Source organism: Gadus chalcogrammus, chromosome 17, assembly GCF_026213295.1.
Source record: "Gadus chalcogrammus isolate NIFS_2021 chromosome 17, NIFS_Gcha_1.0, whole genome shotgun sequence".
NCBI lineage: Eukaryota > Metazoa > Chordata > Actinopteri > Gadiformes > Gadidae > Gadus > Gadus chalcogrammus.
In genome coordinates this window covers 1,665,139-1,682,638 of record NC_079428.1, presented here as the reverse complement: position 1 = coordinate 1,682,638, position 17,500 = coordinate 1,665,139, and the positions used below count along the sequence as shown (strand labels likewise).

The 17,500-nt window shown below is 49.4% G+C and overlaps 1 protein-coding gene across 11 annotated transcripts in view; it reads right to left on the bottom strand.

Annotated features, from left to right (window-relative positions):
* The window catches only part of LOC130369749 (multiple PDZ domain protein), a 66,496-nt gene that overhangs the window by 26,706 nt on the left and 22,290 nt on the right, over positions 1-17,500 (bottom strand). For 8 of the 11 annotated variants that reach the window (XR_008892890.1, XM_056575275.1, XM_056575268.1 and 5 more), the window contains exons 15-28: positions 17,439-17,500; positions 16,120-16,353; positions 14,988-15,197; positions 12,985-13,173; positions 12,175-12,384; positions 10,584-10,937; positions 10,169-10,280; positions 8,711-8,909; positions 7,703-7,744; positions 5,328-5,423; positions 4,990-5,079; positions 4,116-4,293; positions 3,404-3,514; positions 372-434 (exon numbers count right to left, since the gene is read on the bottom strand). The exon at positions 17,439-17,500 is cut by the window's right edge and continues 103 nt beyond it. Coding sequence is in view for 10 of the 11 variants with exons in the window: in XM_056575275.1 (XP_056431250.1) it covers positions 372-434; positions 3,404-3,514; positions 4,116-4,293; positions 4,990-5,079; positions 5,328-5,423; positions 7,703-7,744; positions 8,711-8,909; positions 10,169-10,280; positions 10,584-10,937; positions 12,175-12,384; positions 12,985-13,173; positions 14,988-15,197; positions 16,120-16,353; positions 17,439-17,500 (2,150 nt within the window). In the remaining variant the exon portion in view is untranslated. The remainder of the gene's footprint in view (positions 1-371; positions 435-3,403; positions 3,515-4,115; positions 4,294-4,989; positions 5,080-5,327; positions 5,424-7,702; positions 7,745-8,710; positions 8,910-10,168; positions 10,281-10,583; positions 10,938-12,174; positions 12,385-12,984; positions 13,174-14,987; positions 15,198-16,119; positions 16,354-17,438) is intronic. The other 3 variants (XM_056575273.1, XM_056575272.1, XM_056575276.1) reach the window with 3 other exon arrangements.

Here is a 17,500-nt window from a genome sequence, read left to right as displayed (position 1 = left end):
TTACCCCAGCGACCCGGGTTCGATTCCCGCCCGCGGTCCTTTGCTGCTTGTCTTCCCCTCTCTCTCCCATATACCTTCCGGTCTAACTCAACTCTTTAAAAGCATACGTTAAACCTGCAAAAATAACTCTTATAAAAATAGATAATGATATCGGGGCCTATCCACACACGAGATTTGCGTTCACAGCGGACGACTCTTTCGAGAGATCAGCGCCAACCGACGACGACCACGACGCCGCGAGACGCTATGAACCGCCATGATAGACAAGGGCGGGCTTTTACGGGCCAGTCGGGGCTTCAATAACTTCCCCTCACGACTACGCTCCTCTCCTTCCCGCGGTGCTGTTGTTGTTTTGTCGGAGAGAGGCGTACCTTGTCCTTGGTGGCGGCTTCGGCGGCAGCGGCCCGTTCCTCGTGCGAGTCGGTGGTGGAGGACTGAGACAAAGAGACAAAAAACGGGAACACAGAATGAAAAACCGACTCTGCGCTTTTATTGTGTCGCTCTTTGCAGCCGTCAGAAGCTGGGATCTTTGACCTTGGGACCGCGGCCAAGCGCAGGCTGTGCTCGTTTCCACGCGGCGTTGGCTGGTAAATAATATAAAAGGGACAATAGTGGTGATGAATCACATGCAGGTTGTTTCTGGGTGAAAACCGGGTTGTCCACGGTGCGTTCGCCGAAGCATAGTCACCCGTGTTTACCGGTTATCTTATAAGGAGGATTCAAGTGCTTTCACCAAAAACAACCAGGACATCTCCACGGCAACCTTGCGATTACCGGCTTGACAGAGCAGTGAAAGCAAGGTCAAAGTCGTGGGTTTATCTAGCACATACTTACTACTTCAGGGGAAATATATGGTTGCTAGGAAATTTGGTCACTGTAGGAAGTTCATGCTATTTATAGTAGCTGCACGCACATGCACATGCACATGCACACACCACAGAAGAAGAAAGACATGCAAATAAATGGCAGTGTAGTGACACTCGCATCAGCACATTGTGAAACAAAAACGAGTTATGAGATATCATGCGAATTCCCAACACACACACCACGGACTCGAGGGCGGGGGCGAGCGACGGCGGGGTGGGGGTTGGGGGTGGGTGCGGTTAGCGGGGGGGTGAGGGTGAGGGTGGTCTAACCTGGGGGAGAGCAGGGGGCGTTAGGCAGGTTTGATTAGTGCGAAGCAGGCCTCCGAGCTGGAGGAAGGGCAGAGGCGGCTTCTGGAGGCAACACACCACAGGGCATGACGTTCACGCACGCCACCGCAAGGGGGCAAATGTCATTTCAAACGCTTCCGACAAGAAATGATTTCACCCGGGATAAAAGAGGAAAAGTGCGAAAGAAAGAAACGGATCGTGGTGATGACAATGAGCTGCCATCTTGTTTCCTCCTTTCAGCCCCTCTCTCTCTCTCCACAAAACGTTGGTTATTTCTTTCTGTGAAAAGAACGAGTGGACATCGAGTCCTCTGGGCTCGCTCGTTCGGCACGCACCGGAAGGATTTCAGACTCTCGAAACGGGCCGACGTGTAATTGTACTCCCTAGGCGGTGAGGGAGCCATTTTCTCCGGCTGGTTGTTATAAAAAGGCCATCTTTAAAGAAATCCAATAAATAGGCGGGAAAAAAAGAAGGGGACCTTTTGAGTACGGCCTATCTGCCATGACGCCGACAGCAATCTCATGGGACGCGGGCTGAAGGAAATAGGCCTCCTCTCCCCCTCTCTTATCTCTCACATGTGGCCTCCTCTGTAGCACTTCCACTTGGCTGGAGTGGTTGCAATGTTTGATTTGCAGCGTATATGTTTACATGTAGAGGCTGCGTCGGCCTTAGGATAGTATGGCAACAAAGCGGCCATTTTAGAGAGGTCGAGGTTGCCTGGAAGCAAAACGGGGCGCTGTGGTTATTCTGGAACGTTGATGTTTCTCAACCGATTTCGATGAGTCGCTTTTATTCGAGGGCTTCTGATCTATGTGGAGTAAAAAAAGGATATGTTTTATGTAAAAGAGATATATTAAAATGTTATGTGAATATAAAAAACTGGTTGCGAAATGTAGACCTATCCAAGATGTTTTTGGATGAATGTCACCAAATGGCAGTTATTGCTTTATATATATATATATATATATATTTTATTTATTTTTTTCATTTTGTGTTAATTTCTTTTTCCCCTGTAATCCATCTTCTGTCCAAAGGTTTGTTAAAGGTCCACCCTAGCTGAAAGTGTCCTAGTTCATAAGTAGACGCCATTTCAACCATCGTTCTCTAACCCTGGGTCCAACTCTTCCATCTGTACTCGGGTGTGTTCGTGCACAGCTTCCCACCGTGGCATGCGTTCAGCGACGCCTCAAAATATAAACGATTTGGGGGGTTGGGGGGGGTCTTTCACGAGATAAACGACAGGGAGCGGGGAGACGGATGGGGGGAGATTGAGAGGGATAGGGTGATGAGGGCGACGGATGAAGAGGAGGGGGCAGATTGAACGGCAAGCCGGGGAGACAGATTGCCTGGGGTGCGTGTTGTGGCGTGTGTGTGGAAGGCGTGAGATATCCCCTCTGGAGCGGATACCGACGGTGGAAGGGAACCGGGCTGTCTGTTGACTCGGGCCGAGCGAGAGAAAAGCAGCATCAATTTAGTGGAGGACGGAGGTAGTGATAGAGAGAGAGAGGGAGAGGGAGAGAGAGAGAGAGGGAGAGGGAGAGGGAGAGGGAGAGAGAGAGAGAGAGAGGGGGAGAGAGGGGGAGAGAGAGAGAGAGAGAGAGAGAGAGAGAGATGAGATGGTAAGCGGTGCATTTCATCAAAAAGCCTTGAGCCTTCCTGCGTCGCTCGGTGATTCATGAGCCGTCGGAGACGACGACGCCGTCGTGGTGAGTCAGACGGTAGAGATGGACGCCGGCCGAGGGGAACTCTAGTCAGCGGAGCTCGTATGGCCGCGGCCACTCATGGACCGAACTAATGAGTCGGATAATTACGAACACGGCGAGAGTCGACCCTCTGTCTCTGTCTCCTCTTTAACAGAGGTCACCGCAGCTAGAAGCTCACCACGGGATACACATCGGATTGAGACGCACTTGTTCAGAGCGGCTCTTATTGGATGTTTGAACGCCCTGGCACTTAATGTACGCACTTATTGTATGTTGCACGTCCTTGTATTTGATGTATGCACATATTGTATGATGTACGTCCCGGCACTTAAAAATAGTACTCAGCATTGTGTATCATCTCATCATAGCTATCTTTCTTGTGTACGGGGAATGGGTTAACCTAGCGGTTTTTAGTGTAAGTACCCCCCCCCCCCACGAAGAACTCGACCGTTGGGACTTTCATAAGATGAGGCGGCACCCTGTTGTCACTGAACCAGGGTGGGGGTTTAAGGGTAGCATGTGGGTGCGGGGGTACACCCGTCTTACCCGGGGACGGTGGATGATGCTCTGGACCAGGAAGGCGACGGGGTTTCCCGCCTTGCGTATGGCCTCCACAGCCTCCTCGTGGCTGGCGTCCCTCAGGTCCACGCCGTCCACCTGATCAATGCATCAATACATCAATACATCAACAAATCAATACATCAATACATCAACGCATCAACCCGTCAATACAGCAACAACAAGTCCCAGAGGATCGACCAATCAGGCGATCCGTAGTGCCTACAGTCAGTCAAACGTGTCGACCCATTCCAGTGGGACCAGATTAGTTTATAATGTCTTTTGACCCTTTTTAATCAAGGGCAATGAGTTTGAACTTGTTAAGTGAACTGAAGTCAACCAGGCGTTGGGAAGATGTTGTTAATTGCGTTATCCTATCAACGGCGGCAATCACAGACGCTTAAAATCGAATTCCCTCTAGATTGGACCGCCTGAAATGACATTAAAACAGGCACAGCAAAGTGACAGCAGTGCACTCATCAACATCCCCCCCCCTAACCCCTCTAAACACGTGCCCTTGGCCTGACCTCTGCCCATGCCCTTGGCCTGACCTCTGCCCATGCCCTTGCCTTGACCTCTGCGCGACCCTCTGGCCTGACCTCTACCCATGCCCTTGGCCTGACCTCTGCGCGACCCTCTGGCCTGACCTCTGCGCGACCCCTCGGCCTGACCTCTGCGCGCCCCCTTCGGCGGCCCTCACCTCGACGATGCGGTCGCCCGTCTTCAGGGTGCCGTTGCGGCCGGCGGGGCTGTCGTCCAGGATGTGCTTGATGAAGATGCCCCTCATCACCTCCCCGTTGCTCAGCCGGCTGCCCATGCCGCGCCCCCCCACGATGCTGATCCCCAGCGACTTGCCCGTCTCCCTGAACAGCTCCACCCTGGCGACGAGGACAGAGAGGAGGGGTTATCGACATGGGTGAGACCCCCTTACCTGCTCCTCGTACCTGACCTGAAGCATCTTATCCTAGCTAGCTTTGTTGTAAATACGGAATAACCTGCTAATGCCCTAAATGTAAACGTCTGTAAGTCTAAAAGTCACTTTGATGCATGCATCTGCTAGCTAGCCAAAGAGAGCACGTCAGACTATGCTCGCTGTGCATTCTTATCAGATTATATACAGCAGTTGTCTGCATTTTTTAAAGATAATGAAAGAGTGTCAGTGGGGTTTAAACGGCTAAGGAAATTGGACGCAATTTTGTCATTTTGATTTCCTTTCGGGCGGATCGTTGACGGGCTGTTCTTGCCTCCTTGTAGCCTCAGCGAGGCTAGCCTACACCAGGCTACAAGGCTAGGATACAATAATAATAATAAATGTTATTACTATTGCTCTTTATATTTCTAGAATCTCAAAGTGCTACAGAGAAGTAAAAATAAAATCGTATCAAAATAAAAGCAATTACAACAATTAAAAAATGACCAACAAATGGTTAAAGGAAGAAGGAAAACTAGGATAATGCTTTCAAACAGCCCCTTGTTCCCTTGTATTCTTCCCTAGCTAACCAACTGACTAACCAACCAACTGAATCCCCATGGGTGATCAAACTGAGTGCGTCAGACTGATGTAGCGGGCATACTTCCGGGCTAGGTTCCAGTTGCTGTACGAGGCGCTCTCCTCTCCCTCTCCGTCCTCTCGCTCCGGTAGCTTCGGACTGCTCTGGCCCGCTCTACGATGCAGCCCACGGAGAGCACAGTTAGTGTTTATAGATCCCAGGTGAGGAACGTCAGTTTTTAATCAAAACGGCCGCAAACATGTGGAAGGTGATCCGGCCTTAATGTCGAGGGTTGAAACTGAGATTTAGCGTGTTTTAATTTCCCGTCTTGGATCGATAAAGAACGAGTTATCTCGCGGCCATATCTAATGTTTTAGTTTCTCTAATGGTGTTTTATTATTTGCAGGGAGGAGGGGCCGTACGGTGGGGCGGGGGCTCCGGGGGTGAGGTCGTCCTGAGCCTTCATCACCAGGCCGGCCTTGTAGTCCTCCAGATACTCCGCCGGGACGTAGGTGATGCTGCGCACGCACGCGCACACACACACACACACACACACACACACACACACACACACACACACACACACACACACACACACACACACACACACACACACACACACACACACACACACACACACACACACACACACACACACACACGCGCGCACACACACAGTAAACACACACAGTAAACACACATACAGTAGACACACACACACATACATACATACACACATACAGACATACAGACATACAGACAGACGGACACACACATAAAAACACACACATATATACACACACACACGCACAAGAACACGCACGGGCACAAATGTAAATTAGTTAAAATAACATACATAATACAAACATTTGTCCGCCTCTCTGAGCTTGAGACACCGGAGGTCTGTCGTACCCCCACCCAACTATTCTTGCGTCAACATCCACGAGCGTCTCTGGTAAACAGACACTTCGGGGCTCATTGCTTAATGCAACAGCCGGCATTCACTCAATGGAGTGTGAGCTCGCACACGACTAAATATGTCTGTGTCAGACCTCCGCTGCCTGTGGTTGTAAACAGGGAAATCACCTCTTAATGCATCCGTAGCTGTCTCATTTACATTCAAGAGTTTTCTCTCTCCGCCACTCACTGTCTCTCGCTGCCTCTCGCTCTCTCTCTCTCTCTCTCTCTACCTCTCTCTCTCTCTCTCTCTCTACCTCTCTCTCTGCCTCTCTCTCTCAGCCCCTACATCTCTCTCTCTCTCTGCCTCTCTCTCTCTGTCCTTCTCTCTCTCTCTCTCTCTCTCTCTCTCTCTCTCTCTCTCTCTCTCTCTCTCTCTGCCTCTATGTCTCTCTCTCTCTCTCTTTCTCTCTCTCTCTCTCTCTCTCTCTCTCTCTCTCTCTGCCTCTCTCTGTCTCTTTCTCCGTCTCTCTCTCTGCCTCTCTCTCTCTCTCTCTCTCTCTCTCTCCCTCTCCCTCTCCCTCTCTCTGTCTCTGTCTCTGTCTCTGTCTCTCTCTCTCTGCCTCTCTCTCTCTCTGCCTCCCTCTCTCTCCAAGCCCCGTTCCAATTTAACTGTGTGCAAAACACTGCAGAGAGAATGAACGCCGGCTCCATTATTCAGACGAAAGATCGCACGCCGCCTGTCATGGTGCTCAAGGTGAGATGTGGATGAATTATGCATGCCCCCCCCCCCCCCCCCCCCCCCCCCCCCAAACCCCCCCCCTGCGTTTAATCATCCACAACAGATGTTTGTCTCATTCATGACTGTCTGATCAAATGTTTGTTCATGGGTTGTCCAAATCTCTTTCTCCCAAATTATGTCTTAAAAGTTTGATGGGTGAGACATCAATAATTCATTTGTTCAGAGTTGAGTATCGACCGATGTTAAGGGGAGCAGGGGGGGGGGGGGGGGCAATGTGTCGGTTTCCGTGGTGATAGCACTATTAGCAATCTGTTGATGACGTGAGGGGATTTTTGAAGAGCAGCTCAGTGGAGAGAGAGAGAGAGGGGGGGTGGTGACGGTGGCATGGCATCGTGTGCAGTTCTGTTGACGTGGTGGCATGCGTGACTGTGGAATGAATCCTCACAAGGGGGGTTCGTCAAAGGACACAAATCCAATCTGGCAACACATTAAAAAATGTAAGAAAAAGCAGTTGATAGGCACACTTTTGACGAGCACAAAAACAGCCAAAAACGAGTGACGTGAGCGAGTCAGACGCACGGTAACACAAGGAATAATAACCAGACAAACAAACACACTTGTAATCAAATATTTTTCCTCTCTCAAGCCACACGGAAAGAGACGAATAAATAAGAAGAAAAGATGGTTAAAAGGCGTCGTTAGTTTGGTCGTTAGTGGGTCAGTCAATTCAAGAGATTTATCCAGCTATTATCCTCAACCGTGTGCTCTTCAGACGTGAAACGGCAATCTCTCGTCTGCTCCCACAAGAGGTTATTTATGGTGAATATGGAAATAAATGGGAGGCCTGCGCGCATGGAAATTGCTTTTTCACAAAATAGGCCAACATTTAAATCTTTAGTTAAAGAATAATGTTGTGTCAAATTTCTGTTTAAAGACGTGATTCATCCTTTGCCGGCATTAAGGATCCACCACGTTATTTTAACATGAATTGTCAGCGCAGCTACAGATGATGGCTGTTTCCCTGGATAAAACCCTTGTGATGAGGAGCATGCATGCGAGTGGAGGCGGGAAAATGGAGAAGAAGAAGAAGGAAAAAATCAAGATGGCCTCCGGTGATTTTTGTCACTGACACACGGCCAGTGTGGATGTTATACTCACACATAAAAGGGGCACACATCATCCTCGGGTGAACAAGCAGATCTAGAACATGAAGATTTGGGGTGGGGGGGGTGAGTTTGTTTTGTTGAAAGAAGTGAAGCAAACAAAATCTGACAAGTTGATCACAGCAGCTCCTGCACTTAGAGGCACAGCGGTAGACAATTTTTTTCGTCCGTGGGTAATTTGAACAGATAATGGCGTGAAGAACCGGGGAAGCAAAGAACGTCATATCTTTCAAAAAACAAGTGTCTGGTAAATAACTGACGTGTTGCGCGCGGTACCCTCAAGGAAGCACCTGAAAAGAAAAACGTACTGCGAGACGATTCAACTCATGATGTCCGTGATAAATGAGCAGTCCCCCTTTGTTATCTACTGCTGCTGCCCGACCTGCTGCCTTGTAGATAAAACTCAACTGTTTGTTATCTCAATATATAAAAAAGATGATGTTGTTAATTTAGTAAGAAAGAAACAAGGACAAACAACACACCGGTAAGACAACTAAATCATGAGCACTTGTTTTCACATTACGGACCGCTATTAAACATTTACATCGTAAAAAGCAACATAACTGCAGACTACAAAAAAATTATAATTTTGTTAATTTACTTTGAAAGAAACATCGACATCAACACATCGGTAAACCAATTAAATCAAGCATGCTTATTTTACTGCATCCCTTTCTTCTATTCAACCGAGGTCGCCTTAGCTTGAAGCTAGGGTTAAACTTCGGATTGACCCTTTGAACGTTCCCATCGGAAAAACATAACCGGCGACTAGAAAATAAAATGTTCTCGTTAATTCACTAAGAAAGAAACAACATCAACACACTGGTACTGGTAAAACAACTCAATCACGAGAGCCTATTTTTACACTACCCTAACTCTTTCATTCACTGTAACAGAGGCTAACCCCGGGCTACATATCGGATTGAGACGTTTTTTACGATTCACATCGTAAAAAAGAAAAACGACATAAGCGCGGATGGCGGGGGGGGGGGTGTGGCCTCACCCCAGGTCGGGCCCTATGAGGGAGTGGCGTCGCAGCATGGCGCGCGCCTGGGCGTTGCTCAGGTTGGCGGTGGGCTCTCCGTTGATGCTCAGGATGAGGTCGCCCACGCCCAGCCGCCCGTCGCGACTAATGGAGCCGCCATGGATCACGCTGCGGATCTGCATGCCCAGACCCTCCTTCACCGCGCTCACCGTCATGCCTGGAGGGGAGGAGGAGGAGGAGGTCAGGGCAGTCCGAGTCTGGCCTGGTGTGTGGTTGTCTATTTGTGTGTGTGTGTGTGTGCATGCCTGTCTGTGTGGGTTGTTCGACTAATTGTGTGTGTGTATGTGTGCATGGTTGTCTATTTGTGTGTGTGGTTGTCTATTTGTGTGTCTGTATGGGGGTGTGTGTGTGTGTGTGTGTGTGTGTGTGTGTGTGTGTGTGTGTGTGTGTGTGTGTGTGTGTGTGTGGGTGTGTGTGTGGGTGTGTGTGTGGGTGGGTGGGTGGGTGGGTGGGTGGGTGGGTGGTTTTCTATTTGTGTGTGTGTGTGTGTGTGTGTGTGTGTGTGTGTGTGTGTGTGTGTGTGTGTGTGTGTGTGTGTGTGTGTGTGTGTGTGTGTGTGTGTGTGTGTGTGTGTGTGTGTGTGTGTGTGTGTGTGTGTGTGTGTGTGATTGTGGATGTGTGTGTGAGATAATAAATCAGAATAATAATTGATGAACTACTTTTTAGTGAACCAATGCCGAATTAAATCCATGAAGAACTATTCATTGTCTCACAAATCAGACTTTAGATTAGGTCCCCTAAACTAAAGCCTGATGGCAGACTTGTCTGAGCTAATGACGCGTTTCATTTTCTTTCACTTCATATTTGTTGAGACCAATCATGTTTCTGGAAGCGGTGATCTGTGAGCTTGTAATTTTGCTAACATAAACTCGACCAGCCCTAGTGAACAGTAAACAAGTCTCTGCAAAGGGTTCCGACCAACGCTGTCTAGACAGGCCGCTGGAGAAATATACGTATTAAAATACCCTTCTGAAAGCCTGGTCTGTGATGCGTGAATGAACTCCACTTCGCTAGTATATACTCATAACAAAATAGGAAACGCCACATAACTCCGGCCCTTTGGTTATTGGTTCTCAGCTGCAATAGTCGGACAGGTGGATCTGGGATTACACATTAATCCCAGATTTTACTACTAAAAATTGTTTACTACTTTGAAGGTTGGTATGCAGCCAAATAAAAGTAAACTGAAAAACCAAACTAAGGCAACTTAGTCTGATAATTGCAGGTGTGGACACAGTCACCCCATGTTGCCGTTGTTGCCGCAGGTGTTGCTTTTACATTGAACAAGTCATATTTTTGCAGCGATTTTTGGCGAAATTCTGAATGCAACATTTCCTGACCCTTCACCTCCCCTGTTATTCCGGAGGTAACAAAATAACAAAAATAAAAACATGCGTTGTCGCCAACAAGACCCACCGAGACTGGAGTTGCCCTTGACGACCGTGATGGTTCTTTCAAAATCACTGCCGAGAGTTGTCGTATCCTCTTCACTGTCTGTTGAGGGAGGGCTCATCACCTCTGACCCATCCTTCAAGGTGAAAATTGAAAGCAATTATTCATAAAATGTTTTAGGGTCGGGAGCTAGAGTGCAGGGAACAGTCTGGCACCATTAAAATAAAACATTTAAAAAAGGCGAGAAAGAAAATATAGTAAGCTGTTGGCTTTTGCAGATGGTTGAAATATGGTTTGCTTATGAGAACAGAGTTATTGAAATCGGACACTTTGTCTTGGGACCAAAGGGTCAATTTATCGATCACCTCAGAGGTCATCGATAAATTGACCCTTTGGTCCCAAGACGAAGTGTTCAGGTTCGTTTGACGGACGACCATACCTTCACGAAGAGAGCGCTGGCGTTCCTGGCGCTCCCGGCGTCTCCCGCCTCGATCTCGTAGCGCCGCGCCTCCACCGTCTCCTCCTCCTCCTCCTCCCCCTCCTCTTCCTCACCTCCACCCTCCCCTCCCACCAGCGGCTCCATGCTGCCGTAGAGATCCATCCCGCCTTCTGCTTCCGCGAAACCGCAGACGGCGGCCATGGCGTCCGGGCCCCGGTAAGACGTCTCGTACCCCGGGGGCCCGAACGCCATCGAGGCGTCAGTGGGGGAGAAGGGCTCCGTGGCGTCGCCGAAGGCGTCCATCGCTTCGAAGGCGGCCATCTCGTCCAGAGGCTCCGAGCGCCGTGGCAACAGCTAGGACGCGAACGAAGCCGAGAAAAATAGTTGATCAATTGATGTGAAAACCCGAAACCCGAACAGGCAGCGTTTTACCGCCAGAGACATATTGTACCACCAGGTGTGAGCGTGATTAGCCGTTACAAGCCGCTTTGAAAATCGGCCTCTTCTGACATCAAAAGTGGGAGTGTCCACCTAGATGTGTGTTGGATATGAGCAACGTTTGCTACAGTCCACTGGGTAGGCTGGTAGACTGATCTATCCAGCACACATCTAGCTGTGGACACGCCCACCTTTGTTGTAGAAGAGGCCGATTTCCAAAAACGGCTTTTGGTGGCTAATCACACTCGCACCTGGTGGTATAATAGGTCACCTTTAAGGTCGTCAGTCGCACTCTGTTGGGCCTGAGAACAGCAGAATGGCCTGGAGGGAGGGGATTGAGATGAGCTAGGTGGGCAGTCTCTGGGGTTTGTCTTAAAGATGCGTGGCGGTGAAGACATCACGCCGTAGACGGCCACAAGCAGTTCCCGGAAAGATGGTTGTTTTGTGTTCAATGCAGCAAAACAAGGCTGTGTTCTGTGTTTTACACCAGGGACACGAGGCCTGGCTAAGGGAAGGCCTTTTTTATATTTGTTTAATGACGTACAGATTAACGGGTGATGAAACTATACGGTGCACAGTGGAAATATAAAAGATGAGAGGAGTGTAAACACGATGCAGGAATGTGTTTTATGGGACGACTCGCAATCTTTGAAGCAGACTAATTGAACGACGAAATGTATTTTACAGAACCCAATTCCACCTACCATCTATCATGTGACCACTATTTATATATATATATATAGGCTACGGTATATCAATACAATATAAAGGGCAAGTGGTGTGCTATTACTTTTTCTGTCTGATGAATTAGAGAGAAAGAGGGGAATACAACAGAGGTATACTAAACATGTGGGCTGCACGTTTCCTTCTTGTCTGAAATGTGTTTTGTTATTATTCAGAAGCACCCCATGGCTATCGGAGCGCGCTTTGGAGAACAACAATGCGGATGACATTTTGGCCCCTGCCCTATCACACATACATTATTGATCCCCCCCGCTGCCTCTTTTCAATCTCCACAATACCCGAGCTGCCGCCGACACGCAATAATAATAACCCAGGAATGTTTTATTGTTTTTGCTCCAACGCTTCAATCTGTGTCCGGCCCGCTGGTCGAAACCGGTGAGACACAGAGGGGGGGGGGGATGGGTGTTACCTTGGGGGTGGAGAAGGAGTGCAGGGGTCCCAGGTGGTGGTCTAGGGGCTCCATGGCGTCACCCCCACCCCCGCCCGCGGCGCTGACCCGGCCGCTGCACATGCTGCCGTGCAGGGCGATCATGGAGGCGTGCAGCGAGTCGTCCTCCATCCCCGAGTAGCTGAGGTCCAGCGCCCGGTCGTCATGGAGATCCGTGTCGCCGGCGTCGATCTGGAACCGCAGACGCAGACACGTTTAGAAAACAACGATGTCGCTTGTTTTGTCGTGGTGTTTGTGGAATTGCGTTGGTTTGTGAAGCGTATAAGCGCAGGTTGGGGGGGGGGGGGGGGGGGGGCGAGGAGCCGGCCAATCACGGACCAGCCCTTCTCGGAGGTTAGCGTTCTGTGCTAAAGACGGCGAGAGCGCGCTGATCGTTTTAATGGGTTTGGGGGCCGAGGGAGGGGTTGGGGGGAGGGGGGGGCGACACACAGATTGTGTGTTTGTGCAGAAGGGATTCTTGAGATCCACCGGGAAGCACTGATAACACTCTTGTGTTTTGGGTGTCACTTCGGGTCAGATCAACTGCCAGCACGGGAAGCTATCTTCAAATCGGATCGTGAAGACTAACAGCGCTATTCCTACTCACGTTACAAACAAACAAACATCCATTTAAACAAACGACGGCCACAACAACATCCTCTCGCAGTTATAGCCAGGACAGACAGCGGGATTAGAGGGAGGGAATGATTGGCAGCTTGTTGTTTTTTCACCCAATTATATTAGTCTGGACTTTGATTAGTCCCCGCCCCCTCCCAGAGTAGGCCAACTGACCAGGGCCGGTTCTGCCCGGTACAGAGTCCCCTCGGCATCTCCGTCTCTACCCCACATAGAGGGACACCCTAGTAAACCCATGGCGGGCCATGGCGGTGATGGTGACGATGGCGAGGAAGAAGAAGGTGAGGAAGAACTTCTTTGCTCATCGCATTGCGGCTGCCGAGAGCCGGAATATCTGTATATTCCCTGGACGGATTGGGAAGATGCGTTCAATTCAATTTTATTGCGGCAGGTTTTTCTTTCCCTTTTAAAATGAATCATGAATGAATACACACGAACGAGCCCTTTCATCTATTGACTCCGTCGCATTTCAATCAAAGCCCAGCCGAGGAAAGATGGAAAGTTGAGAAGAAATGTACTCTATGTGTGTATGTGTATATGTGTGTATGTATATGTATATATATATATACATATACATACACGCGTCGCATAGAGACATACACACACACACACGAACACACACAGAGTACATTTGTTTCAGCTTTCCAACTATCCATGTGTAGATAGGGTTTCTTTCTTCTTCAGTCTGCTGGATGTTGAACATTGTCTGTATTGTCTTCTCCATGCCTGGTACAGATAACCGATTTAAAGCAAGAGAGTAGAACAGAGATTACACGGGTCAGGGCCGGTTCTGGGGCCTCAGGCAGCCGCCATGGTGGACGTGAGGGGGGGGGGGGGGGGTCAGTGTGATGGAGACCGACCCTGAACACACAACACACTGACATCCTTCCTACAACACACACACACACACACGCACACAGGCACGCACACACACACACACGCACACACAAACACACACACACACAGACACACACCCTGAGCCTAACCCTGGCCTCTGCTTCGTCCTCCCCGTAGCGGATCCCACACAAAGCCATCATGAGCCTGAACCTGACAGACGGAATCGAAAGAAAGGATAAAACACGAAACAGAAAAAAAGCTTTCCTCGCGTGACGCATCGTGCACACAGTATTTTCTACAGGGGCTTTTTAAAAAATATAGTGTCTGCGCTCTTCGAAAGATAGACGTCTCAATAGCAGCGTCAATATCAAACAAAGGCCAGGGCGTATTGTAGCGATTCCCGACGTTGATCTGAAGCCATTGAAGATGTTTAACCATGCGGCCTCTGCTGTCTGCTATGAAATATTCAAGTGCCGGTAAGGTGAAGCCCTCATTATAACAGAGTCGGCTGCATCGTGAAAGAAAACACACACACACACACATCACTTATCACCACACACACACACACACACACACACACACACACACACACACACACACACACACACACACACACACACACACACACACACACACACACACACACACACACACACACACACACACACTACAACTACAACAGACTAGAAACCGATGTCTTGGAAAAGGGCGGTCGATGAAACTCCAGAAGCCCCATGGAGCCATGGAGAGAGGCTGGTGGAATCGCCTGTGAGGGCCTCTTGACTTCGTAAAGTACGCTTGGACAACGAGGTCTTACACTAACACGCCTCGAACAGAAACATCAACGCCTACAGGTATGGGCGGCGGTGGCTGAGGGCGAAGAGCGGGTTGGCTGCTAGCCGCAAGGTTGCTAGTCCGATCCCCGGCTCCTCCTAGCCGAGTGTCGAGGTGTCTCTGAGCGAGGCACCTCAACCTCACTGCTCCCGACGAGCTGGCTGTCGCCTTGCGTGGTCGACACCGCCGTCGGTGTGTGAACGTGTGCATCAATGGGTGAATGTCAGGCAGTATTGTAAAGCGCTTTGGATAAAAGCGCTATATAAATGCAGTCCATTTACCAAGTATCGTTACTCTGACACGGTAATGCGCAGCATTAACACGAAAGACCAACTGTAACCATTAACATCAATATTAATATTTTCTTACAGGCAGTGGTTTGGCCATCCCTAACAGACACCTATCGTTACTCTTGCATGATAACGCACAGCATTAACAACATGAATGACATACCGGAACCATTGACATCAATATTAATATTTTCTTACAGGCAGCGGTTTGGCCACCCCAATCTGGACGACGCCCAGCTTGGCACCCTTCAGGGCCTGGACGGCGTCCTCTAGCGTGGCGTTCTCCAGGTCGGTGGCGTTGACGAACATCAGCCGGTCGCCCGGCAACAGCCTGCCGTCGCACTCCGCCACGCCATTGGGCACCAGGGAGCGAATCACGATCACTGTTTTGGCGGGGTCCATCGGATCCTGTGGCGGGAAGCAGAACGTATACTGTAGCTTTAATGTTTAGCTTAGAGTTACAGCTACATGAACTGTGAATTACTCACAACTGCCGTCACTCTTGTTTATGAGGGATAATAACGAGATAAAAACTAAAATAACCTGTCAATAATAAATACTACTAAAATAAATAATAGTAGTTGCCGATAAGTTCGGTTGTATTTGAAAACCGCAAGGCCTCTCTAAACTTCCTCTCCTGAATGCAACATTTCCAAAATACAACGGAAGAAAAAAAACAGAAGGCTGCGCTGAAGAAGTTTCCCCGGTTTAATTAAACTTTGAGCACAAGACGAGATGGGAACATAATGTTAAGGGTGATTTGAGTGGCGTGTGCCCTTCAGAGGAGAAACTTTTTTCCTATGTTTGCCAAAAGAAAGTATAACCACTGCTGCGTGTGTGATTATTGTGCAGCTCCTCAAGGTAGGGGCACTGCTTTGACCTGCGTATCAAAAACAAAACACAAAAAAACGATTTCCTGAATTCCACTCGGCTGTTTTTGTCCTGGAGGAATACAGCCACAGCCGCCGGTTCAAACTAGCTTAAGTTAGTTTTATTGTTCGGCTTTAGCTATCCTTTATTGAAAATGGCAGGTTTATTCCATCGAAGGCCCTTCCTCTGCAGTGTGTTCCCCACCAGCTGACAACTTGACAACAGAATTAAAGGGCAGCGGTAACTACGCTACGCTATAAAGACGTTGTGTTAGCATGGCGTCAACAAGAGTCAACGTGTCGGGATGTCACTGCAGCATAACACGCAAATCATTCCCCGCACTCAAAGTCGTAAACAAAAGCTGGGTACACCGCCGATGGCAAAGAAAGAAACCGAGAAAGAAAATCCCAAGAGCGGGAAAACCGAATCCCAGAGGGTTTCCTCCCAGCGTTCCCAGTACCTGGTAGTCCAGGATGCTGAATCCCAGTCCTCCCTCGCTCTTCTCCAGCTCGATGTGCTGGATCTCCGACTCCCACATGGCCAGGGGGGACACCGGCCCCTCCACCGGCACGGCCTCTTCCTCCTGCACCTCCGCCTCCGTCATCATCGTCATCATCATCGCCGCCGTCATCTCCGCCTCGTCCGCCTCCGAGAGTTCCGGCGCGGCCAGGAAAGCGCCCGGGTCCGCTTGCGTCTGCGGAAACCGAAAGTAGGAAAACAAAAATCGCAGGTCTGTGTGTTTGTGGCGCATTGCACCCCCCCCCCCCCCCCCCCCCCCCCCTCGCTACTCCCAGAAACCACGGCGTCCCTCACACCCCTGTGGTTCTGTTTCAGAAGTTTCTGGCGCGAGATGAAAGGGAAATATCAGGGGGAGGCAAAGCGAAGAGGGGAGGTGGTGGAGGGGGGAGGAGTGGGTGGTGGTGCTGGGGGGGGGCCTGAATTGGACATATCTGCAGCTGAAACTCCCCCAGCCCATCTCCATCACTCTCTCTGCCTCTCTCTGCCTCCTCTCCCTCGGTCTCAGTGGGGCGTTGGCTGCCCCGCCCCCGCTACACGATGGTGGTGTCACTCGATGGATTGGCGTTCGTAAAGTGCCAGGCATCTCTTGCGTTAACCTGCACGCCCGCCCCCACTTCCCGCGTCTTAATCCAGCCAGTGTTGATTGGCAGGCATGAAAGCCAATGGAGCGCCGGGCGGCTTGTGCTGAGCTAATAATAACTGATAAGCGACCAGAGGAGGGAAGGGCTTACGGTGACTTCGCTCTAATCAGGTCCTCTGGCAGGCTTGCGGGCGCGCTGGATTTGTGGATGCATGACAATGCATGGGAGGGGATTTCCTTCAATCGCATGTTGGGTTTATTCTTTTGACCTCAGCTGAATAGAAAGTGCAATCTTAGTCTAGAACTAGATGGCTGATGGTATCAGTTAATAACGGGCCACTGATAACGGCTCTATTATATTAAAGTACCATGCATATGGACTGGCTGTTTTGGTTAATGAGATATTAATTGAAACTTTCTGACCCCTTCCAGAAGAAAATTAGTCCATTATAGCATCGGTTTAGATGTATGCTGATTTCCCATAGTTTCGTCCAAATCCCTAAAGTACTTCCACAATTGTTTCCTCTATTATCATAAAATGCTTGATATAACTTGTTAACAAGAAAGTATTTTCTGCTTCCCCACACAAATATATTCTTATTCGTAACGTATACCGTTTTTTCCATCCTAAAGAAATACATGTTTCAGTTATTTTCTATACCACTAATAGTGTACCATACCTTTACAAGAGAGTCCGTAGACAAGTCATCTGATTGGCTGACGTCCGCATCAGTCTGTGGAA